Source organism: Thermobia domestica, chromosome 7, assembly GCF_964235325.1.
Source record: "Thermobia domestica chromosome 7, izTheDome1.hap1.1, whole genome shotgun sequence".
NCBI lineage: Eukaryota > Metazoa > Arthropoda > Insecta > Zygentoma > Lepismatidae > Thermobia > Thermobia domestica.
The window spans coordinates 281,369,825-281,396,310 of record NC_137460.1 but is presented as its reverse complement, the minus strand read 5'-3'; the positions used below and the strand labels follow the sequence as shown (position 1 = coordinate 281,396,310).

General features: G+C 35.3%; 1 protein-coding gene across 2 annotated transcripts in view; it reads right to left on the bottom strand.

Moving 5' to 3' along the window:
* Nucleotides 1-25,011, bottom strand: part of LOC145690970 (uncharacterized) — a 53,882-nt gene extending 28,871 nt beyond the window's left edge. Inside the window, exons 1-2 of one of the 2 annotated variants that reach the window (XM_081766443.1) lie at nt 23,939-25,011; nt 6,645-7,069 (exon numbers count right to left, since the gene is read on the bottom strand). In XM_081766443.1, coding sequence (XP_081622569.1) covers nt 7,045-7,069; nt 23,939-24,303 — 390 coding nt within the window. In that variant the 5' untranslated portion in view covers nt 24,304-25,011 and the 3' untranslated portion in view covers nt 6,645-7,044. Of the gene's footprint in view, nt 1-6,644; nt 7,070-23,938 lie in introns of those variants that run through there. The other variant, XM_081766442.1, reaches the window with a different exon arrangement.
* Between the last annotated feature and the right edge of the window lie 1,475 nt (nt 25,012-26,486).

The following is a 26,486-nucleotide window of genomic DNA, read 5'->3' as shown; positions in this document are numbered from 1 at the left end:
AAAAAAAAGTTGTTTCATACGATATAAGCAGGCATTTGTGATCAGCTACGCGACTTCCAGATGGCCGTTGATGTTTTCTTTTCCAAAGTAATGGAAAAACTAGCAAAAATATATGCCAAGTCATTGAGATGAGGAATACATTAAATACTTTTCGATATATATATTCCTTGTAAGAAAACACTTCTTATAGATATTCTTAAAATATTTTCTCTGTCATGACTAGCGCAATCTTACAGACACTGAAAGAAGAAGGCGCGGTGTGCTTGGCGTGGATTGCAATATGGACTGTCTTGCAAATGTTGTGTGCATCGAAAATCAAAAATTTCTTTGATCATCTTTAAAGGTGTAGTGGAAAAAGTTGTGTGAAAAAGGGATTATGATCAAAATAATAGTTTAAGCATTAAATTTTCATAGAGTGAATGAACGTATGTAAAAGAAACGCATTATTTTCGAAGTGACGAATGACCACGACTTTTGAACAAAGGATAGATGCAGTTATACATTCGACTATTGGCAAAGTTACACAGAAGCGACCGAGATAGAGCCTAAAATACGACCATTGAAGAGGAAACATGAATTTATAAGGAACTCCTTAACTCGGAATAATTATATGACCCCCCTTTTTTTCTTCTCTTAAAATCTCCAAAATTAAACTGTTGTGTGAATTAGTGTTCAGTGAGCAACGTGCGTAAAATAACCATCTCTCTTATCACGCAATAAGCCGGCTTTTTCGTCGTCATATATTTTTGAGTTAATCTGTTAAAATTCTTTTTTTATTTTTTTATTCTCCTATTAACTAATATATGGGCTTATATTTCGTACGCTAAAATAATGAATGGAAAGAATTGAAATACAAAAGCACCAAAAGGTATAAATAAAGTCAATATTAATAAAATACAGAAGTAAGTATGTATGTGATATATGTATTATTTTGTGCTTGAATAAAACCAATTTCGTGTACATTTTTGTTTTCAGTTGTTATCCATGTTCCTCGCATCAATCACTACAGGTACGGTAAGAATTCAGTACTCCCTAATACAGATCTTGAGTGGACTCGAAGTAGGCGTGTCACTGAAGGTGGGTACTCGCGTATGCCAGCTTGGTTCGGATTCATCTAAAGTTGCGAGCAGGTCCAGTTCCTCGTACGAATTCTAACCACTAAAACCACCATTAGTAAGGCGTACCGGACAAGATACGAACCCAGAAGGTCATAAGTATGTCTTCCCAAATAGGGGTAGGCAGGAATCGAACCCCACCAAGTTATATGAATGACCTTCCCGAACAGAAACACGAACCAATCGTGTTATAATATTAAATATTTATTTCAAACAGTTCAGCTCCCTGTATTTTAGAATGTGATGCATAACATATTTCTTCACTTTTTCAGTTCTCAGAGTGTAGTATTTATCTTCGCATGCCCTTTTTACTTTTAGCGTAAAAAACAATAATGAAGAGTGTTTCACGATGCTAATAACACACGAGAGGCATTGTTTGCAAAAATTCTGTAAAAGCAAAATTCCAAACCTAGTAGGCTATATATTTCGATTTTTGCGATTAGCATTAGAGCAGGTTATGATAAATTCTATGTTGAGAGCACACACATAGAAGCACTAGCAATAATCAGAAAGTAACGAAGGTGCAAGTGGTTGACCATATTACCTTACCATATATTCTTATCCTTTAATGGATTGTAGAAAATAACTAATTATTTCACTCACCGAATAGCGATAACGTGATTTGAAGTGAAACACTTCCACGTCAGTTCCTCAGAGAGCGTAAATGAGGGGCCAAAATTTAGAGTACGTAAAGAATAGAAGAAACGGATAATTTTAGTTTGTTATATACGCACATAGTTGTATATTTCATATTGTATCACATAGTAACAAATGTGTTTCCCTCACTTTTTACGGATAAGACAAATTCAATTTATATACTTTGTGTTGAGAAGCGGAAAAATAGTTATTACCAACCACAAGTTTGATAATATTTCAACAATAAGGATTGGAAATATTTTCCTAACTTGTATCGGATTTGTACCCTTTACTTGCAACTATTCTACAACATACACTACGGAATAAATAACTTATTTCTTTTCATTTTTAGTAGTTAAGTTTAACAAATAAGGAGTTTGTGCTTTATACAATTTAGAAATTTGTAAGAATATCCCTAGCTTGAAACTACAAAGAAAGTTTCAATTCGTTCTCTTTTAAGCCCTTTCGAATTCAAATATTTGTTTACGCTGCTCTGAGCCTATCGTAGAAGTATGCATATTTGACATCCTGCTATTCCTGGTAGAAGAGGCAAGTAACTCGTGAGTATTTTTTTTATGAAGAAGGAAGTATTAATGTAAGTGCTGACAAACAATGAAAGAAATTTTGGTCGTAGTATTAAACTTGTTTCAAACTTCGTGATCAGAACGGCTCCTACTCTGCGGGTGGTATAAATTGAGACCGTTTCATTTCTTTTAGGCGAGTGAAATGAATTGAGATCTTATTTGAGAATATAAGAATATCCCGGGTACAAACCATGAAACATTTCCCAACCATTCTATTTGAAACATGTTTGGAACTTTAAGAGCAATTGCCAGTTACTTTGCTTCTAGCTGGAGAGAATGTAATTTGAGATAACGTCTTTCTAATTAGTTGAGTGAAATCAATTTTGTTACTCTGCTTTTAGATTTTAGACATAAGTGAGAATGGCCATAGATACAAGTTCCGTAGGATTTTGTATTTTTTATTTAAGAACAGCTTTAGGATAGTAGACTAAGAATAGATTTATCAATACAAAATAACTATGCAAAGTATCTTTTTTTGACAAAATAGAATCTTAATATATTTAAAAAAATGTGCCCGACGGTTTCTTCCTTTTGGGTTCCCTTTAAAGGGGGGTGGTTATTATGGCTACAAATCGCTTTCTAAGTAACGTTAGTTCCAATTTCTGTTATGTGGCAGCAGCATTTTAACAAATAATGTTCTCGTTGTACTTTTAGAAAGGGTATTTTATAAGCGACTTTTCGTTCTTCTATATAGAACTCCTGTAGATCATCATTATTAATTAAGTTCATTTCAGACCGATGTTAAGTCAAATTTCTTTGTGGGTTACTGAAATGTACGCATAAAATGCCAGCCAAGTGTTATTAATTTATTTATAAATTAGCCCTGAAAAGTCAACATTAAGAATATTATCTTAAATACGAATTTATTAAGTACATCCCGATTTTCGAACAAAATTTCTTACTAGGATAGAAAACTGTACCGTCTAAGCTGCATTTCACTCCTGAATGTAGGTTTACATTAGTAGAGCACGATGATGGCTGAATCCAAGTTTTTATGAGACAAAGATTTAAACTGCTTTAAGAAAAATTATATTCCACTTTTATTATATTTCTTACACGGGGGAATATATTCTATGATCCGATCGAAAGTGCAGGAACGTGAGAGTACAACGAACCAAGACAGACGAAAAGGTTATGGAGCTAATGGTTTATAGTTTACTTGTGTATCAGTTTTCTGGTATATTTTGTGTTTCCACGTATTTTTCCCTTTCTTTAATTTGCACTTTTCTCAATTTTTAAGACACTATTTTGGATTGAATTCCAACAAAATATGAGTTTTCTATCATTTTGTCAGTACTTGTGTGTGTTCATAGATTTTCCCATACTTCATACTGCCTTTTTGGACAGGTCCTTTTTTTTTGCATTTGAAGCTGTAAACGCGGAGTTATTCCATACAAAATCAGGAATTTCACGAATGAAGCCTTAAAAATTAAAGTTAGATTTTCATTTCAAGTGAAATTGACGTTTGTTCGAGTAGAACTGGCTGATGACTCAAAGCTCATAGAATACAGGCTTGGGTGTCGTTTCTAAGCTTATGAATTACCCTTCACAACAATTTCCATTATCAAACCAGATTTCTTTAATTTGTACTATTGTTTTCTTTTAAGATTATAGCCTGCATTCTCCGTTTATTGTAGGCTACTTACAGTCTTATCTACGACAATTGTCTCATGCCTTTTTCTTCCTTGTAATTGTCTATTTTCGTTGCCACTCTTTTCTCGTTGGATATAACTCAGTAGGTTACGATTATGCATTTTAAATAATTGCATGGTATCTGAAGTTTAAACTCAATCCCTTTCTCCTTCGTTTCGTTCTGTTTTTAAGATATTTTCTGAATTTAAAAATTACTCTAATAGCAAATACCTTACAAAGATGGAAATCCTTAAAGAGCAGGGAGTCAATCAAAAAGCTACTTTCTCTTCTTTGTATTCAGTTAAATGTGATGTTACTATTTGGGTGAATCCTTCGCGATTAATTCTCATCTGTATTGTCATAAAATCGATAGGATAAAGCGCGAGTAAAATGGAATTGAAACAAGAAGAAACTGCTGGCAATCAACAGGGATATCATCTAAAAGTTTGTTCTTGGCTTTCTTTTCATTCTTCCGAGTATCATTTTGTTATGGTTTGTTTCTCTTTTCTATTTGGTCTATTGCCAAACAATATCTGGAATTACAAACATGTATTATAACGAACATTAACAAAACGGAAGTGATGTTCGCCTGTTTCAGGTTATTTCGAGAGAAATTAATTTTGTTTATAACAAGTTTTCGGCTTCGTTTGTAAATATTTATAATTTGTGCTAAAGTAACGTATGATTTTTCTCTTGTTTTCGTTGTTCTTTCTTCTCGCGATATTCTTTACTATATATTAGGCTAAGTTCTGAAATTAATTTTCTATTTTACCACTTGATGTTATCCCATGTCTCTGGATTTTTCTAATATCAATAGTGTTCTTATATCTACCAGGGTCATAATGAGAAGCTGTCAGGGGTGTAGACTTAAAATCATTAATAAGGCGCACTGAATGTAAAATACAGACGTTATAACATATGCGTATTTTTTATTTAACTTGCTGATAAACAGTTGTATGTGGAGTATTATTACAAACTATCCTCGCACACCGTTTAAACGCTCAAAATTGTAAGTTTCAAAACCACATAATGTTATTCCACTCAATAATACATCTACATCAAACACAAGGTGAAGACCTTAGAGGGCAAGAAAAGTGACTTTTGAAGTAGATAAATTTGTCTAGGAAATTGACACTCCATAGTGAAATACAGATGGTGATCAGAAAAATGGAAACACCTGAACGAAATTGCAACTTACCAGATTAATATGGTGTCGGGCCACCTTTCGCCTTCAGAACAGCGTTGATGCGACGTGGGATGGAGGCATAGAGGTCGTGAATGGTAGCAAGTGGAATTTTACACCATTCCTCGTGCCGGGCATCGGCCAGTTCTGTGAGAGAGGATGGAGGTGGAAATCGTCGCCGGAATCTTGTTTCCAAGACGGACCACAGATGTTCAATTATGTTGAAATCTGGTGATTGGGCGGGCCAGGGAAGGTGTTGAACGTCATCCCGATGTTCCTCAAACCACTCTGCAACAACTCCAGCTGTGTGAATGGGTGCCTTATCATCCTGGAAGATGGCGTCATTGTCCGGGAACAACATCTGGACCATAGGATGCAAGTGGTCTCCAGAATTACGACATAATCGTTGGCAGTGATTCGTCCGCTAAGTTTGACCATAGGCCCACAGCATCACCAAGCCGCCGAAATGTTTCCCAGTTGGGCGGAGACACTGCAGATCATAAGCTTCTTTGGGTGTTCTCCACACATAAACACGGCCCGTGGTTGGGAATAGGGTGAAGGATGACTCATCGGACCATATCACACGTTTCCAGTCCTCAACGGTCCAAGCTGCATGGTCGCGGCACCATTTGCGGCGTGTGAAAGCGTTATGGTCCCTGATGAGCGGTTTGGCACGTGCAACACGACCCCTTAAGTTCATGTCATGTATTTCGCGGCGGACTGTGATGGTCGATCGAGGGGGTGGGGGGTGCTGGTTGAAATCCTCCACCACTTGCTCCGCAGTGGCACGACGGTTCTGGGTGACAATGAGCTTTAATACCCGGCGTGACTTGTCAATCATGATTTTATTCCGCTTCCCCGATGTGGTTTTCCCGAGTGTTGTCGACACTGTCCTACGGGACACACCTAACATAGTGGCCACTGCCCTCACACTCACTCCAAATAACCGCGCACCAACAATTTGCCCTCTTTGAAAATCTGATAGGTGTCCCATTTTACACTACCTCCGTCTGAGGCAGCCACTGGACACTGCTGTTCCACTGCGCCTGACGTAGTATGGAGACCGACCTAACACACCACCACCAGCGGTCCGGCGCTGCACGTGCCACATCACTGCCAACCAATACATCTGACGTGCTGCCAACAACAGGTTTTTTTCATTTTTCTTATCATCATCTGTATATAAGCTGGGAGGATAACCACGACACAATTCACTCATTGGTAGACCCTCGAGTGGAGTGTGATGAAGTTTTCGAAGTTTGCATATTGTGATCCGCAGAGTGGTTTTCCGATTATAAATAAAACTTATTGGAAACATCATGTATAACTTGGATCCCTTTTATTATGGGGACCTCAATTGAGCTGTCTGAAACAGTGAACACAGTGAAAACAGTGAACTAAATGCATTTTCAAACTATCAGGAACCAGGTTAAACTTTGTAGTTTTTCATAATTTGTGATAAATTATCACTTATTGGAAAGAGTGGTGGATAAACTCACATGAAAAGGTGATGTAAAAATGTGGCAATGTACAATTTTTGTGGTATTTGACATCCAGGGTTTCCAATTTTACACATACTTGTTGACAGCTCGAAAATGGAATTATGATAGTTCACTTTGGTTTCAGACAGCTTAATTACTATTGATGCACTGTCAATAATTATATATATATATATATATATATATATATATGTAGTGGCAGTGCATTATATATATATATATATATAGCATTTAACTTTTATTACTTTGATCTGTTTTCATGACAAGAAGGAAGGACATCCTTACCTTATATCAGAAATTTTTCAATTCTGCATTATCATGACATAATTTATTATTTAAGACACAAATTTAGTTAATTTGTATGTATGTTTGCTTTGTCGAAAGGATTGAATATTTTAAAATTTCAGGTTACGAAATAGTCTGCAACAATAAAGAAGCAATAACGATAACAAATTGACAAAGTTTTACAGAGAATTATCATTACATAATGTGCTACTTACAAATTCAAATATAGAATTTTATATATTTATATTTGTAATTTTTTTTAGATTAGAATTGTTTTATGTATCTAAAATGAATATATATATATATATATATATATATATATATATATATATATATATATAACAACCAGGTATTGTTTTTTTCTAGTTATAACCATTACAATTTCATGAATATCAACCTATATCAACAACTATTTGGTGCATTAAGTTAAAAACGGACATACATAATATAAAAATGTAAATTAAATGACAAACCAAAGAACATAAAATAAATTAGACATGCAAAACATTAAAAGAAATATCCTCAACCTGTCATAGATAAAAAATTAACCGAAATATACAAAAGAATCAATGCATTACATAATATACGAAATTCCAGGCAGCACTATGGTGTGCAATGTGATATAATTGAACCTTTATATAACAGTACTTGATGGTTGATGTGGCTAGCGTGGAACGGATTAACTATTTAAGATAAAAAAACTTCTTCCATAATAGGAGCAGAGGGGAATGATTTAAAAATGCAAGCTGCGTTTCCCCACTGAATTGCTAAGCTGAGTCTCTGTATTAAAAATTGTTTGCTCCGCGGATCTCCTGTTTTCACAACCAGCTGTGAACCTATTTGTTTCACTAGATTCTTTGCCTCTTTGCTGAAAACACCCATTGTTTCAACAGCAAAGGGAATGAAAAAATGGTCTTCTTTTAAGCATTTATATTTTAAATGTTTCCGTCTGCACGCTGTTTCAGCCGCAGTTCCAGCTTCCTTAGATGTTGATACGATATGAGAAGCTGCAAAAGTATCAACACAAGTGACATCCCATACTAGACATTGCCCATTTTCCCAGGGGATTAATGTGATGCCATCTGGTCTTTTCCCATCATCCCTTGATAAACCTGATGGTTCTAAAATTGAAGGCACGTCTATGCTGGCCAACGCACGCTTTAGGATATCATGTAATTCAGCGTGACGGGACACTCTGCCTGCGCTTTTGGGACAGCTCAATGGATGCAAACACTTTTCATTGACTTGCTCCCGACAAATGCATGTAAATTTTTTACACATTATCATGCCAAGGCGTAGAGCAACAGAAAGACGAAAAGAATTGCTATCCATGAAAGTTCCAATATTCCTCGATGGAATTGATTGCAACCATGCGCCAGATTCTTTTTCTTGTAAGGCCTTAAAGCGAGCTATATCAAATACATTATCCAAGAATAGCTCTTGTTCAATAATTGATTTTAAGATTATTTGGTCCCAGCTTTTCTGTACTTCCAATGTGGATGGTATATCTTGTCCAAATAAGAACTTCCATACGTCAATTGCCTCTATCAAGTGATGAATGACCACATCATCAACGGAAATGGTAAGAATGTTGGAGATGAGAGGTCTCACCCCATAACACGAGGAAATAAAAGCTGGAAAGCTGAGGTCGGAGACTCTGCGGATATTCAAACCTCCGAAACGAATTGGAAGACTAGCTTGTGTCCATTGTATCTGATCATAGATATATTTACGATAGACTCTAATGCTCTTTTCAGGCAGGCATCCATTTGGAGAAGTAGAGATGGCATATACCATGTTGGAGTAGTTCGAAGAAAATATTGTAACTTTGGTATACCCATGCAATTTTTTTAGAAGAAAATATGCCAAGTGAGATGGTAAAATTTTTAACCGTTCAATAAGAGTTTTAAGCTGATTTAGGTGCTCATTAAAAGCTATTTCGTAACCTGTTTCATGCAGCGGAGCACCTAGAAGAAATTGGTTGGTTTATTTAAGACATCTTTATTCACTTTATTTAGTATATCCTTTCATACTGCATTAACATAAACGATTGAAGGTTGTCTTTCCCGTGGTTTGCTCTCAATCCTTATTTTATAATATTGAGTTTCAAGAAAAGCATATTCACAACTTCCTTTCTGCATGTGTAAGAGGGATAGTAAGGAGGAACTTGTACATTTTAAAGAGGTATGTATAACATAAGGCATACATGTGATATTCATATATAATTTTAAACGCACACGTAAGGATGGACTTGCAAGTTTACTTTGATTTCCTACATCCCAGGTTCAATATCGCTTTAACATGCTTCCTCTTCATACTCACTACTTATATATTCAATATCATATTCACTCACAACATCTCCTTGTGACGTCTTGGACTAAATATCTGCATAAAATTTTAGTTCTTCGATAGTTTTCCCTTCATCAATGCCACAGATTTTGTTCATTGCATTTGAGGGTAGTACGTCTTTTAAATTAGAAATCCGCCTGGGATCGAAACACACAAAGTCGTGGTAAAGGTTTTCGTGTAAGAAGAAGAAAAAACATATAGAATATATGTTGATTTCAGATAGATAGTCTCTGTTAGTGGTTACAGTAATAAAATAGAATTTTTGTTTCGGTTTGCTATGGCAACTGGTATTTAATTATGGAGACTACATAATAAAAAGTATTTGTAGTCAATGTGATGTGTCTAGTTTGAAATTTATGCAATCACTAGTTACTACAAATATACGTATAAATTGAGGGTGCCTGATAGTAGTAACTTATCTTAGTATTCGAACTGGGCTAATGTGACGAAAAATACATTAAATTTAATTATAACGTTACAATCGAACGAATACATTCTATGGTTTGATATTATTTGATCACAGCAAAACGCATGCCTCCTATGCCTCCTGCTGGTTTCTTCGGAACCTACCCCTCTCCAACTCCCTACTACCCGTACAACCTCCCGTTTACGCGACACCCAATCTGCTACGCTCCTTGTGGATTACAAGGACATTCTTTTTGTTAACCAGTGTTACCTTATTGTCAACACCTGGTGTGAAATGCCATCTAAATTCCGCGTGGTCAACAACTCAGTTTCAGAACTAGAGCGCACTAACGGATGCAACATATATATTTTGAATTTTGTATCTAAGTACTATGAGAATCGTCAAAGTAATTTAAATGATATTTTTATTACTTGTTTATGGGAATGAAGAATTTGTTAAACCATTAATTTTTAGGTCTTCTCGGGCTAGCAGCCAGGTGAATACTGTTATATCTTGCGACGTTTCGAGGGCTGACATCGTCCTCATCTTCAGGCGAATATGATTGTGCAATGGAGTGTATGGAATATATATACTCATGTATGTACGATTGGACTCTTCTGATTGGTGGTTGAAATGGCGGCTTCTGATTGGTGCTTGAGATGGCGGGATATGATTGGTGTCCATGTTTTACTCAGTTGAAATCCTGTGGGTCTGTTAAGGTTCGTTTTTTCTTGTATGATTGCAACGGCTTCTTTTATCCTCCTGTCCCAAACTCTTGAGCATTTTGCTATTATTTCGGCATCTGTGAACAAAATCTTATGTTGCTGTTTGATGCTATGTTCAGCCAATCCGGATTTTTCTGGTTGGTTTAGTCTAATGTAACTGTTGTGTTCTTTCCATCTGGCTTCAATGGTTCGTCCTGTTTGTCCAATATATGACTTACCACATTCACATGGAATGCGGTAAACTCCAGGAGTTCGGAGGCCCAGGTCGTGATGGTTGATCGTATTAAGTTTTTTTATTTTTGCTGGAGGCTTGTGTATTGTCCTGATGTTGTACCTGGCAAATAGTCTGCTGAGCTTTCCAGAAGTGTTCCCGGTGTATGGGAGGCAAATTGTGTTTTTCCGTTCTTCATTCACAGTTTCTTCTGCACTTTTGTCCTTGTTGTCACTGTCCTTCGTTCTGGTCCTTTTCAGGGCCATACTTATATCTCGCATTGAGTATCCATTCTGTAGCATGGCGCTGCCAAGATGATTAACTTCCTCTATTAAACAATCTTTGTCGGAGATGGAAAATGCTCTATGTGCTAAAGTGTTGAGAACTCCAAGCCGTTGAGCTTTGTGATGGAAACTGTTTGCGTTCAGATATAAATCTGTATGTGTTGGTTTCCTGTATACCCTATGGCCTAGGCTGCCATCCGGTGTTCTGTATATCATGATGTCAAGAAATGGTAGACGTCCATCTTGTTCAACTTCCATTGTGAATTTAATATTCGGATGCTGGTTATTAAGATGCTGCAGGAATTCCTGTAAGGAGCTGCGTCCATGTGGCCAGATGGTGAAGGTGTCATCAACATACCTATAGAAATGTGTGGGTGCCAGTGGATGCCAGTTCTTCCTATACCGTGGTCAGTACTATGAGCAAACAGACGGCGTCGCCATGGGTTCTCCACTATCACCTGCAGTAGCCAATTTTTATATGGAGCACTTTGAACATGAAGCACTGAAGAAAGCATCACTGGCACCCACACATTTCTATAGGTATGTTGATGACACCTTCACCATCTGGCCACATGGACGCAGCTCCTTACAGGAATTCCTGCAGCATCTTAATAACCAGCATCCGAATATTAAATTCACAATGGGAGTTGAACAAGATGGACGTCTACCATTTCTTGACATCATGATATACAGAAGACCGGATGGCAGCCTAGGCCATAGGGTATACAGGAAACCAACACACACAGATTTATATCTGAACGCAAACAGTTTCCATCACAAAGCTCAACGGCTTGGAGTTCTCAACACTTTAGCACATAGAGCATTTTCCATCTCCGACAAAGATTGTTTAATAGAGGAAGTTAATCATCTTCGCAGCGCCATGCTACAGAATGGATACTCAATGCGAGATATAAATATGGCCCTGAAAAGGACCAGAACGAAGGACAGTGACAACAAGGACAAAAGTGCAGAAGAAACTGTGAATGAAGAACGGAAAAACACAATTTGCCTCCCATACACCGGGAACACTTCTGGAAAGCTCAGCAGACTATTTGCCAGGTACAACATCAGGACAATACACAAGCCTCCAGCAAAAATAAAAAACTTAATACGATCAACCATCACGACCTGGGCCTCCGAACTCCTGGAGTTTACCGCATTCCATGTGAATGTGGTAAGTCATATATTGGACAAACAGGACGAACCATTGAAGCCAGATGGAAAGAACACAACAGTTACATTAGACTAAACCAACCAGAAAAATCCGGATTGGCTGAACATAGCATCAAACAGCAACATAAGATTTTGTTCACAGATGCCGAAATAATAGCAAAATGCTCAAGAGTTTGGGACAGGAGGATAAAAGAAGCCGTTGCAATCATACAAGAAAAAACGAACCTTAACAGACCCACAGGATTTCAACTGAGTAAAACATGGACACCAATCATATCCCGCCATCTCAAGCACCAATCAGAAGCCGCCATTTCAACCACCAATCAGAAGAGTCCAATCGTACATACATGAGTATATATATTCCATACACTCCATTGCACAATCATATTCGCCTGAAGATGAGGACGATGTCAGCCCTCCAAACGTCGCAAGATATAACAGTATTCACCTGGCTGCTAGCCCGAGAAGACCTGTTCACAATACGTCGCCAGGAAAGCTTCAATAGACACATTAATTTTTATTTTAACTGAGTGTGACGTGAAAATTCACGAAATATCAAAACGAAGTATGCGAGGTGGCAATAATACCATCACATGCCAGCACATGATTTGGGTACTACTTTCCTAGTGTAATCATTAGCAAAACGAATTCACACCTGCGGAACTATTTCCAAACAAGCAAACGGAGTGAAATGAATAGTATATACCCAGTCAGGAAAGTCCAGAGGATTAGCAAAATGTATTCGCATTAATAGTAATTGTATTTAAGCGCAGATCTCAACGTTAACAAACTTAAAACCAGAAACGTAATAAAGCGACATAATGATCTTACATATCTCCCGACACTATTTGTTTTCACCTTGAATTTACCATGAAACCATTGCCTTCAGCAATCTTACAAACACACAAATCTTAAAAGATAAGGTTGGTAAATACTCTTTACATCTCTTATACGGTACAGCTTCTATACAGTATTCATACAGTATACGGCACAACTTCTACACAGTATTCATCTTAACTTCTTTCTCCATAACTAAACGCAGCGAAATGATAGCTATTCCATAATAAGTTACTAGGTTTGGAAACACACCTGCTCGAATCACAGGTAGCGTATTGAGTTATCAATATTGCCAGAAGGCCATTTTATAACTTTTACGTTTGTAAAGAAAAGTTTAATCGAATATTTCTGATTCAGGCCTACACATCCGGGATAACTATGCTACCAACTTGAAATGTACAAAATATAGCTAGAGGACCAAATATTTAAACATGTACAAATTTTAACCTGAAATCTAAATTGAAAAGTTGAATATAATAAAAATTCAAGGATAGAGTAGTCACATAGATAGATTATTTGATCTCTGTGGGTTCAAACTTCAGAAAAACGATCATATGGCATTTCATATATTTGACCCAAAAACCGTTGCTTGTAGGAAGCGAAAACCGTTGGCCGCTAAGTCAGTGCGACGCTGATTTCTTCTGGCGTTTGGTCTACCATGCAGTGACATGTTTAATCATATTCCGTATTTAATCTTCTAGTATAAGAATTATAGGAACCATCACCTATAAACATTTCCATCGTTTCTTTGTTTAAATCTCTTTTCCCTTTCCTAATTTTAAGGTCGGTATATATTATTCCAATTTGTCCTTTTATAATTATTTTTTACCATGATATGCATTTTCTTTTGATGATTGCGTTTAGCTACATAATAGGAATTGTTCCAAGATTTCTTAAACGTTTACTTATTTCTTTTTAATCCAATTTTGTATTACTTGTCTTAGTCAGCTAACCACTAACATTTAAGGAGACTGGCGTTCTAAGAAATAGTAGCTCCTTCCTTCAGTTGAATCCTTTCAGTTTATGTCTGATAGCTGGACATCGTACATGGCAACACGCATGCCCCGAAATATGACATGCTAGTATATTTCTCCAATTGGAGCAAGAAAGAATGAATATTTCGCCATCACTTAGAGACGCACTAGATAGATTTGATAAACTACATTCACGTTGAATTCTAAGAGAGGAAAATTAATACAAACAAAATTAATATAATAATATGCATCATGCTGAGACAGAGAAAGCATGACGGGAATGACTTTTCTTATTTTCGTTATGTAATGTTTTGTCAGCGTAAATAAATCTTCGAAAATAATATTTACAAGCTCTCGCATGAACACGCGTTCAAGTATCGGCTGGTACAAGCTATATTTTACCTTCAAAACACATTATTTTGTTAATAATAATTTATTTTCTGCTTTTCTTGTAGATATCTTAAACTTTATTGGCCAGTGCTTAGTGGAGGCTATTGTTGGTGAAATATCATTACACTTCTATTTCTTTCTTTTAACTGCGTGGCTCATTCCTGTGGCCATAAAATCGTGGTTTTTGTCGTTGTTAGAACCTTGTAAATATAACCGTAACGTTCATAATGATTTTCGCTGTTTTTCCAAAAGCTTACACATCCTTTCTCTCTCTCACTTGTGTGTTGCGTTCATCCCAGCTTTGCTACGGCAAATGACGATTTCTTCCGTACATACGTTGTGTTATAAACCGAAGCTAGATAGAACGGTAGACAAAACATAGATACCGTAAAAATGGAAAAGTGAGCAAATGATCAAATTAACCTTAGATATTAACAAACTAAAATTATCTTCTGGTGGTAATCATAAAACCTGGTTAAACTGTGCAGAAAATGTGATAATACTGAATGTAATTTACACAAATTAAAAGAACATCAAAAAGTTACAAATGAAAAAGTAGCTTTTACTGTATATATTTTCGGCCGTGTTAACTTTTTTTATTTCCACTTTTATCTTATTTTATTTTCTTTTAATACTGTGCTGTGTGGCACAATTGATAAATTAAGATTTCACTTAATCACATTAATCTTCGACCGGTCAACTCCTTCAGAGGTGTTGCAGTTAATAGGATCTCAGGCGTTCCACGTCGTATTATCCCAAGGGTCGGCTGGAGTCCTCTGCAGATAGTAATAAGCGATCGTTCAAGCAGGCACAATTACTCCTTCCTTTTCAATGATATGGAGCCAGAATTTGTCACAAAACTGAGATTACAAACGAATGTTAGGGTGCTAACACATATGTACTAGTCACTTCACTGCTGATTTCTGCACAATATTTGAAAAAAATTATTTTACACGGAGGCGTATGAAAATATCGTACAACCACTGATGATAAACAAACAAAAAATTGGATCTCACGTATGCAAACGGCGATTTAGCTTGCGAAGCTCAACCCGTACAATTGGAGCACTCATAAGAGTATAACATGAGTTTACTTTAGAACAATGCACTCCAGTGTTTAATCCTAACAATCGTTTCTAATCTCAGTTTTGTGTGACAAACCCGAAAATAAAATAAAAAGATATTTCGAAAATACCGAAAATAATAAAAGATAAAAGGGGAAATAAAACAAGTTAAAACGGCCGAAAATATATACAATAAAAACTACTTTATCATTTTTAACCTTTTGATGTTCTTTAATTTGTCTGAATTATATTTGGTATTATCATATTTTGTGTAAAGTTTAAACAGCTTTTGTGATTTGCACATCATAATTTTAGTTTGTTAATACCTGAGCTTAATTTGATCATTTGTTCACTTTTCAATTTTTACGGTATCTATGTTTTGTCTACCGTTCTCCCCAGCTTCGGTTTATGACACAATGTAGGTACGAAAGAAATCGTGATTTGCCGTAGCAAAGTTGGGATAAAAGCAATAAACAAGTGACAGAGAGAGAGAGAAGGATGTGTAAACTTTTGGGAAAAAAGCGAAAATCTATATGAACTTTCCGAATATATTTACAAAATTCTAACAACGACAGGAAACAGGATTTCATGGCCACTGGAATAATCCACGCAGTTAAAAGAAAGAAATAGAAGTGTAAAGATATTTCACCAACACTAACCTCCACTAACCACTGGCCAATAAAATGTAAGATATCTACAAGAAATGCAGAAAACATATTATTATTAACAAAATAATGTGTTTTGAGAGCAAAATATAGCTTGTACCAGCCGATACTTGAACGCGGTTTATTTTAAAAAATAACACGACCTAGTTCCGACGTATTCATGCGAGAGGTTGCGAATATTATTTTCGAAGTTTTATTTACGCTGCCCGAACATTACATAACAAAGCTAAGAAATGTCATTCCCGCATGCATTATTGGTGAGTACACCTCCTTCAAGAGGTACAACTGGCTTCGTAGATTTATGAAATCAACGTTCTAATTATCCTTAAAGAGCTAGTGTGAATATAGTAAATTAGGGAAACCAATCTTTAAATCGTCGATTCCATCCTGTTCACCCCAACCATAGATAGGTGGGCAACATGGAAATTTTGAAACTTTTCTCTACCGTGGAAGATCAGTTTTAAAACTTGATAACGTCTCTTCTTCGTAAGTGTCTATATATTGTATCCTTGGTATTCTTCTTCCTGGTATTTCTATTGCATTTCCCGCTATCAGCATGGTGATCACATCGGAGTGCCGAATAAGATGGCAAAGCATACTGTTTCTTCTTTTTCCTATTATTTTCATGATCTGTTGTCCTTCATTAGCAACCCTTAGTGCATGTTCATTTCTTTTTCTTTCGGTCCATGATATACGCAACATTGTGCGCCAAGACCACATTCAAAGTGCTTCTAGCTTAGATATTTTAGCTTTTCTCAATGGAAATCCTCGATTGATCCTACATATATTTAGACTTAACAATAACTTCTGAAGATAGTGGATTAAATTTGCCTGACCTTGATCTAGAAATGCAATTTTTTTTTTTTTTGAGGCCAGATGTTAACCCATAAAAATTTTTAAACCGTAAATAAACTAAAAGTTGAAATGGAACCGGGGGCAATATATGGCAGTGTGGAGTTTTATGGCTGATTTGAGCATACGCCTTAGATCGTGCACCCAAATCGACAGCGTGTAAGACTCGTTCTAATTAATCTTCGTTCGAATGGCAGCCTGGAACTACAGTTTGTTTTTCAGGGAGTTAAGCATGGTAAGCTATGTTCGCTATTGAAACTAAAAGCGGTATATTCCATAAAGGAAAGAGAAAAACCAAAAACAAAAAGATGGGAAATGCAGACTTTCTATTCTTAAAAGTTGAAATTTCGTTGTCGTGTCCATGCTTTCTGTCTTAGCATGATACATATTGTTATATTCATTTTGCTTGCATTAATTTTCATACCTTAGAATTCAAAGTGAATGTAGTTTATCAAATCTATCTAGTGAGTCTCGAAGTCATGGCGAAATATTCACTCTTTCTTGCTCCAATTGGAGAAATATACTGGCATGTCATATTTCGGGGCATACGTTTTGCCATGTTCGGTGTCCAGCTATCAGACATAAACTGAAAGAATTAAACTGGAGGAAGGAGCTAATATTTCTTAGAACGCCAGTCCCCTTAAATGTTAGTGGTTAGCTGACATGGAAAAGTGATAAAAAATTGGATCAAAGAGAAATAAGTGAACATTTAAGAAATATTTGGAACAATTCCTGTTATGCAGCAAAAAGCAATCATCAACAGAAAATGCATATCATGGTAAAAATTAACCAAGAGATGACAAATTGAAAAAAATATACCGACTATTAAAATTAAAAAATTGAAAAGGGAATTAAACAAAGAGACTTTGAAAAGGTTCACAGGTCAGGGTTCCTGTAATTCTTATACTAGAAGATTAAATACCTAATGTGATTTAACATGTTACTGCATGGTAGACCAAAAGTCGGAAGAAATCACCATCGGACTAACTTAGCGGTCAACTTTTTGCGCTTCCTACAAGCAACGGCTTTTGGGTCAAATATAGTGAAATACCATATGATCGTTTTTCTGAAGTTTGAATCCACAGAGATCAAATAATCAATCTATTTGACTACCATATCTTTGAGTTGTATTATATTCAACTTTTCAATTTGGATTACAGGGCAAAATTTGTACATGTTTAAATATTTGGTCCTCTAGCTATATTTTGTACATTTCAAGTTGGTAGCATTGTTATCCTGGATGTGTAGGCCTGAACCAGAAATATTCGATTTAACTTTTTTATACAAACGAAAAAGTTATAAAATGTTATAAAATGGCCTTCTGGCAATTTTGATTACTCACTACGGTACCTGTGTGTCGAGCAGGTGTTTCCAAACCTAGTAACTTATTATGAAATAGTTATCATTTCGCTGCATCTTACTTATTTACAATTTTGAGCGTTTAAACGGTCTGCGAGGATAGTTTGTAATAATACTGCATATACAACTGTTGATAAGCCTGTTTAATAAAAAATACGCATATGAAATAACGTCCCTATGTTACAGTCAGTGCGCCTTATTTATGATTTTATGTCTACGCCCCTCACAGCTTCTCATTATGACCCTGGTAGAGACGAGAACAATATTGTTATTAGAAAAAGCTAATTGAGATACATGGGATAACATCAAATGGTAAGATAGAAAATTAATTTCAGAACTTAGCTCAATATATGGTAAAGAATATCGGGAGAAGATAAAAACAAGGAAAGCAAGAAAAAATCATACATTCCTTCAGCACAAATTATAAATCTTTATAAACGAAGACGAAAACTTGTTATAAACAAAATTATCTTCTCTCGAAATAACATGGAACAGGTGAACATCACTTACAATTTGTTAATGTTCGTTATAATACATGTTTGTAATTCCAGATGTTGTTTGGCAATAGACAAAATGGAAAAGAGATATTCGAAAGAATGAAAAGAAAGCCAAGAAGAAACTTTAAGATGATATCCTTGTTGATTGCCAGCTGTTTCTTCTTGTTTTAATTCCATTTTACTTGCGCTTTATCTTATCGATTTTAGGACAATACTGATTGGAATTAATCGCGAAGGATTCATCCAAATAGTAACATTATATTTAACTGAAGACAAAGAAGAGAGAGTAGTTTTTTGATTCACTCCCAGCTCTTTTAAAATTTCCATTTTTGTAAAATGTATGCTATTAGAGTAATTTTTAAAGTCAGAAAATATCTTAACCCTTAACAGGGAACGTTATTTTTGTTCGCTTACAAGAAATGCCTGTCTCTGGGACACGGACATGTATAAAGTAAGATCTTTTTTAAAAAACGTATGTGTAATGTAGAATAATGAAACTTTATATTTTGTACTTCGAGCAAATTATGATAAACAAGAATAACATATATTAATTCGGTTTTATTGGAATATAAATTCGGAAAATATTTCAATATCTAAATAAAAATAGAATATAAATTTAAAAACTGACAAATTTTAAATTAGTATAATTCTACATATTACTACCCCGCAAATATGCTATTTGTCCACATGTAGCTGCCCTGTTCAAATGTTCTATTTGTCCAAGAGCTTGGAAACGTTTAACGAACATGGTAGCTTTAAATAGAGGTCGTCCCAAGGTGTCTTGAAAATGGTGAATACATGTCTTCGTTGCCTGATTTACAAATAAAACACAATATTAGGAGAGCAATAAGAGCTTTATTTGCAGATAGGTCAGTAGATCTGTAGTTTGACTTTGCTCTAATTTACTTCAAATTTGTTTCGATTTTCTTCCAAGTTTATATTGAAATCTCCTGAATTATATCATCATTACATAAGTAAGACAGGATTTTTTTTCCAGATTTCTTACATGGGTGACTATACCAGGAATTCCTCTGACTATGTTTTTATGAGTACCCTTCGGTTTCTTAGAGGTTCATTTCAATTCCAAACAAACTTGTTTTTACCTCTGTATCTAAGGCCTTCGTTATCACATGAAACTTCACTAGGGCTGCTCACATTGACAGTTCTGTTACTACTTGAGCTCACACCTGGCACTGTATCAGAATTGGTATCGTCCTCACTTTCAGTAGGTAATTCTTGATTTGAGGAAAAAATTAGGCGTCTCAGTCAGAATCTACTGAAGACAATAATATAAATTACTTCTGTACTTTCAACATTTTTGGAATTTTTCCCGTGAAATAAGGATCTGCTGTACTTACAGTTTCATTCTTAAATTTCTTTCTCGAGGTACTAGGCCTATATTTTGCAAATACATAAAATCTCACACAAACAAAATAGTATGTTTCAAGAGCTCAATAGCTTCTATTTCATGGTAAATAAAAGTAAACCACAAAAATTTTTGAAAGCAAAACTCTCTTTAGGAAATGTGTGTCCAATAATCACGCAAAAATATAAACAATAATGGAAATGTGTGCCTCTTTCTAAAATCATCGATAAATGTTCACTCAGACATTACGCCAACAATGGACTACTGCGAAACACATACAACTAAATAATTGGAAGGTACTGAAAGAACCGATACATTGAGTGAAACAGTGTTGCCAATGTAATACAAAGAAAAACCATAGGTGTCTGACATACACATATTTCCTCTTAAGGGTTAAAAAGCAGAAGGAAACGAAGGAGAAAAAGATTGAGTTTAAAATTCAGGGACGATGCAAAATTTAAAATGCATTTTCGTAAACTACTGAGTTATAACTAAAAAGAAAAAAAAACAAAGGAAATAGACACTTACAAGGATGAAAAAGCATTACGCAAGTGCCCGAGATAAAGATGTAAATAGTCAACAAAAAACGGAGAATGCAAGCTAAAATCTCAAAAGAAAACAATAATACAAATTAAAGAAATCCAGGTTTGTTAATGGAAATTCTTGTAAAGGATGATACACAAGCTTAGAAACGACACCCAAGCCTGTATCCTATGAGCTTTGAGCCATCAGCAAGTGCAAATCAAACAAACGTCAATTTCATTTGAAACATAAAATCTAACTTTAATTTTTAAGGCTTCACTCGTGAACTTCCTGATTTTATATGGAATAGCTCAGCGTTTACAACTTTAAGAGCAAAAATATAGACCTGTCCAAAAAGGCAGTATGAACTATGGGAAAACCTATCAATTCACACAAGTACTGACAAAATGATAGAAAACTCATATCTTGGTGGAATTTAGTCTAAAATGGTGTGAAAAAATCTTAAAAATTGAGAAAAATGGAAATTAAAGAAAGGAAAAATACGTGGAAACACAAAATATATCAGAAAACTGATACACAAGTAAACTATAAACCATTAGCTCCATAACCTTTTCGTCTGTCTTGGTTAGTTTTACTCTCACGTTCCTGCACTTTCGATTGGATCATAGAATATATTCCCCCGTGTAAGAAATATAATAAAGTGGAAAATAATTTTTCTTAAAGCAATTTAAATCTTTGTCTCACAAAAACTTGGACTCAACCATCATCGTGCTTTCCTAATGTAAACCTACATTCAAGAATGAAATGCAGCTTATACAATGTAGTTTTCTATCATACTAAGAAATTTTGTTTGAAAGGCGGGATGTACTTAATAATATCGTATTAATGATATTCCTAATCTGGACTCTAAAAAGGCTAATTTATAAATAAATAAATAACGCTTCCCTAGTATTTTATGAGTATATCTCAGTAACCCACAATGAAATTTTATTTAACATCGTTCTGAAATGAATTTAAATAATAATGATGATCTATACAGAAGTTCTACATTTCTATGTAGAAGAAGGAAAAGTCGTTTATAAAATACCCTTTTCAACAGTACTACGAGAACATCATCTGATAAAATGCTGCTGCCCCATAACAAAAATTGAAACTAACGTTACTTAGAAATCGACTTGTAGTCATAATGAACACCCCCCTTTAAAGGGAACCCAAAAAGAAGAAACCGACGTCGGGCACATTTTTAAAACATATTAAGATTCTATTTTGTTAAAAGAGATACTTTGCATAGTTATTTTGTATTGATAAATCTATTCTTAATCTTCTATTCCAAAACTGTCCTTAAATAAAAAAAAACAAAATCCTGCGGGACTTATATCTATGGCCATTCTCACTCTATCTAAAATCGAAAAGCAGAGTAACAAAATTTATTTAACTCACCTAATAAGAAAGACGTTATCTCAAATTACATTCACTGCAGTTAGAAGCGAAATAACTGGCAATAGCTGCTAAAGTTTGAAAGATGTTAAAAATAGAATGGTTGGGAAATTTTTCATGGTTTGTACCTGAGATATTCTTACTTTCCTTTATATATTCAAATAAGATCTCAATTTATTTCACTCGGCTAAAAGAAATCAAACGTTCTCAAATTATACCATCCGCAGAGTAGGAGCCGTTCTGATCACGAAGTTTGAAACAACTTTAAAGCTACGATCAAAATGTCTTTCATTGTTTGTCATTACAAACATTAATACTTCCTTCTTCATTAAAAAAAAAAAAAAAAACTCGCGAGCTACTTGCCACTTCTACTAGGAATACCTAGATGTCAAATAGATACTTCTACGATAGGCTCAGAGCAGCGCAAAAAAAAAAAATCGAATCGGAAAGCGCTTGAAATAGAACGAATTCAAACTTTCTTTGTATTCGCCACCTAGATGTGTTCTTATAAATTTCTAAATTGTAAAAAGCACAAATCCAAATTTGTTAAACTTAACTACTAAAAATGAAAAGAACTAAGTTATTTATTCAGCAAAGTTGGTTGTAGAATAGTTACCACGATCGTCGCCATGAAACCAAAATTCAATTACCCGCTCACCGCATTCCACACATACAAACAGACAGAATATGTGGCGCCACAGTAATATAGTACCATATGACTGTACAGACACCCAGTGAGAAAACTATGAACTACCACCAATCTGTTTACAGTTCAGGGTTTTACTAACAGATGACTGAATCTCTTTTCATATTTTGTGGGAAGTAATGCCCAATGTGCAAAGTAACCCCGTGTTACGGTAGCTAGTTACCACTGTAAGCGAAATGAAATATCAACATTCAATGTGGCAAATCATGACACAAAACTAGAAAAAACGTTTGGGAAGGAAGGAATTCATATAACTAAGGAATTACGTCCCTAATATATTGCGTTAGTTTGGTACACAAATATACAAGCAAAGAAAGCATTTCAAGATGTTACCCATAAAATACTTAGGAACGTACAAGAACACATTCAACACGTAAGACATGTAAGTTTATCCTAAATACAGAATTTTGCGCTGTCCTCGTTTACCAACATTCTGCGTAATGCTCCAATCTGCATAGCAATCTTATTTTTACCGGCCATCTAGCACATGCTGGTTAGCGTTGTCTGTACAATAATTCACACATCATATACGTTCACTAAGCCCCTACAGTGATTATGCATTGAGAAATTTAGGTTCATACTCTAGAAATGATTCCTGGGAATGTAAAAAGTCGACTTCCTTGAAAGAAATGAGTGCAGCTATGAAATGGTTTGATGTATGGACCTCTACAATTAACGAACATCCATTGATGGTTAAAATATTCTTTCTCTTGTATTTTACTAACGTCTTTCGAAGCCCTCCGGAAAAATGAGGCTAGACACATTTGAGCTAAATTCTAAGTAAAAACAAAAACGTCCATAGTTCTTGTTCCAATATAATACATTCCACGTTTAAATTTGCAAAATATTAGGATATATACCATTCTCACGATTTGTTATTTTACATAAGTCTCTATATAAATAAAACAATATTGTCGAGCACCCATATTTTAAATTAGTGCAACAATTAGTGAAAAGTGTGTGATCAATAATAAAGAAATAGTTAGTTTATCAAGATCTAAACTACATAAGATTTGTATTAGTCGTATCGATCTTATTTTTATTTGGTATACAGCTTATCTACCTGTGTCTTCCAATTTCCTAATTGTAGGTTACTAACTTACGTTCGAGATATCTCTCATATCTAAATATTTCTCGTGAAGTATTGCTTTTAGCCAACAAACTATCCGACGCATGTAACCGTATTATCAATCTGAGCCAATTAGTATATGAAAAATTGAACATTACCTTTCTGGGCGAAGTGAATTTAAACTTTTTGTTGTTAATTGTTGGAAGTCATTAGAGTACGACGCGCAAGTCTCCTGAACCACTATTTTTCTAGGCGTTTCTATATTCCTTTCAAATTCAGGATCATCTTCTACTGCTAATTCTGATTTCACCCTATCAACGTTTAGTTTCACATCCAAAGAACACATAGCTGTATCCTTGTCCATTGTTTCCTCTCCTTCCGTTGTGGATAATATTAACTCTTTCTTGTCAGTCATCAGTTCGTATGTCCACCCTTTCCCTTCGAGTGGATCTTCCTGAGGTAAGTCAAAAGCAGTTTCTTCCTTGCACATCAATTCCAACTTAACAGATGCCTCACCAGACATTGTGAATTGAAATATAATAAGAATATAACACTGTTCTTATACTTCCCTTATATTTTATGTTGCCAGTCTTAATGAAATGATTTACAAGAACGTTCACAAAAGCAACTTTATATTTAAAATCATCTTCTGCAGATCCTTATTTCCTTAGCCACGATCGCTCTCTAGGCAATTGTTTGTTTGTTTGTAGCAGCCGGAGGAAAATTAAAAGGAACCCGGATGTTTACATCTTTAGTTCATACTTCGTTCAAGTGAGATCTTTTGTCGCTAGTGTAGCTCACTTTCACATACCGCTATTCTCGTGTTTAGAAGTTATCAATCCATCTTTAGAGTTTTAGCGGGAATAGCAAATCCTGTATTTCTGTATGCCATTGCGGTTTTACTGACTGTCGAACTCCCGTTGCGTATACCGGTACTAATTTTATTTAATACACGTGCTATTATTGCTTCAAATGCTACTTTTGATTGTGACTTGTGCCGCGACTTAAGATAGTTAGTGCGAACAATTTAATATTTTAACACAATTTTATCACTTGAGAACAATAACTGGTTGTGGCTTTTGTGTGTATGTGTAAGCGTCTCGTGGAATAAGACGTTGATTTTCGGTGCCATTTGATAACAGTCACTACCATCACTCACTGTAACTATTGGAGACAAACTTAGAGATCTCTTGCCCCAAACACTACACATTTTCCCCCACACAACCCAGGACTGATCTTATGCAGCACGTGCGCTGTCATTCTCTTCAATGTTGCCGTACTTCCGTAACCTTTCATAAACAACAAAATTCAGCATTATAAAAAAAATGAATGGTAGATAAAAGAAAGGGACAATAGAGGGAAGTAGCAACGTTGATTTTCAGGTAACGGGGACATAAATCTCTAACAAATATCTCAAAGAACAGAAGGGAAAGTTTTGAGGACTTTCCAGATTCCATGATAAAAGCATCTTTAACTGTGTCTGCTAGTATTCCAGGTCAGACAAACACTACCCTTGTAAGGTGACCATAATTCCAGTATGATACGCCAGGTGGCAGCACCGAACCGAAAATGGGTGGGTATAAAACGATTAACCTTCTGTAATTTCTAGAAAGTACGTAGGTATATAGTACTAGGCAAGGGCGCGCATTTCTCTGGATATTTGGAGGGGCACACACACGCAGAAGGTATATATATATGAGGATGTCACGACAAGTGATGGGTAAATTCCCGGAAAGATATTTTTCGGGATTATTCCCGGGAAGATTCCCAAAATGGGAATTTATCCGGGAATTTATGTAAAATCAGAAAGAAAATTGCATTACATTACTATATTATGATTTCGAAGTTCAATTAATTATTATATCACAGTATATTATTATTGTTGTCCTCACAGGATTCTTTAAAATGTACATTCTGAACGGTACTATGTTACCTTATTACCACTTGATTATTTTTAGACAGTACACATAAATGTATATTTATTTACAATACGTTCTATCAATTATATATATGAAAAAATTATATAGTAACAGTTTAAATTTATATGTAAGTGGATTTACTCAACTTGACACCATACACGACCTTTCATTCTATCTATTTCTTGAAATTCCATACGTTAATTCACATGTAAAAGAAGTCCAAGTAGCCTACCTCTTCACAAATTCGAGTCAGAGAGAGTAGACAGACCGACGTCTATTACTGATGGTGGTTCAAGGTTTATTAAGAGCACTTAATCTCTAATTATACATAATTCTAAATTATTTTACAAAATGGTTAATTTTCTTCATTTGTAAATTAGTACTTCGCTAATTTTGGCTGTTCTTTAACATTGGGAGCCAGTTTATGCACCTACTTTTTTGCGATATTCTATTCCGATGCGGTTGTTTTATGGTTTCATACGTTAAATTACGTTGCCAACATTAAATTCAGACAGTATTGTAGAGCGAGCGTTAGCGAATGAAGGCGGGTTAGAACCCCCATGGCACGTTGGTTTTTTTTTATCTTCGTTACCGACAATTCACTTTCTTTTTTCATATAAATCACTTCCACTTACCTTTCCGTTTTGTATAAATCCGTTACTGCCCTAAACAAATGTGTTCGATACTCTCTTGACTACTTGAACATCACTATCAACTCATTTCTTCCCTAAATCATCCTACTTTTTGCTAGTTTTGGCCCACTCAATACTAAACAATTACCTTACGT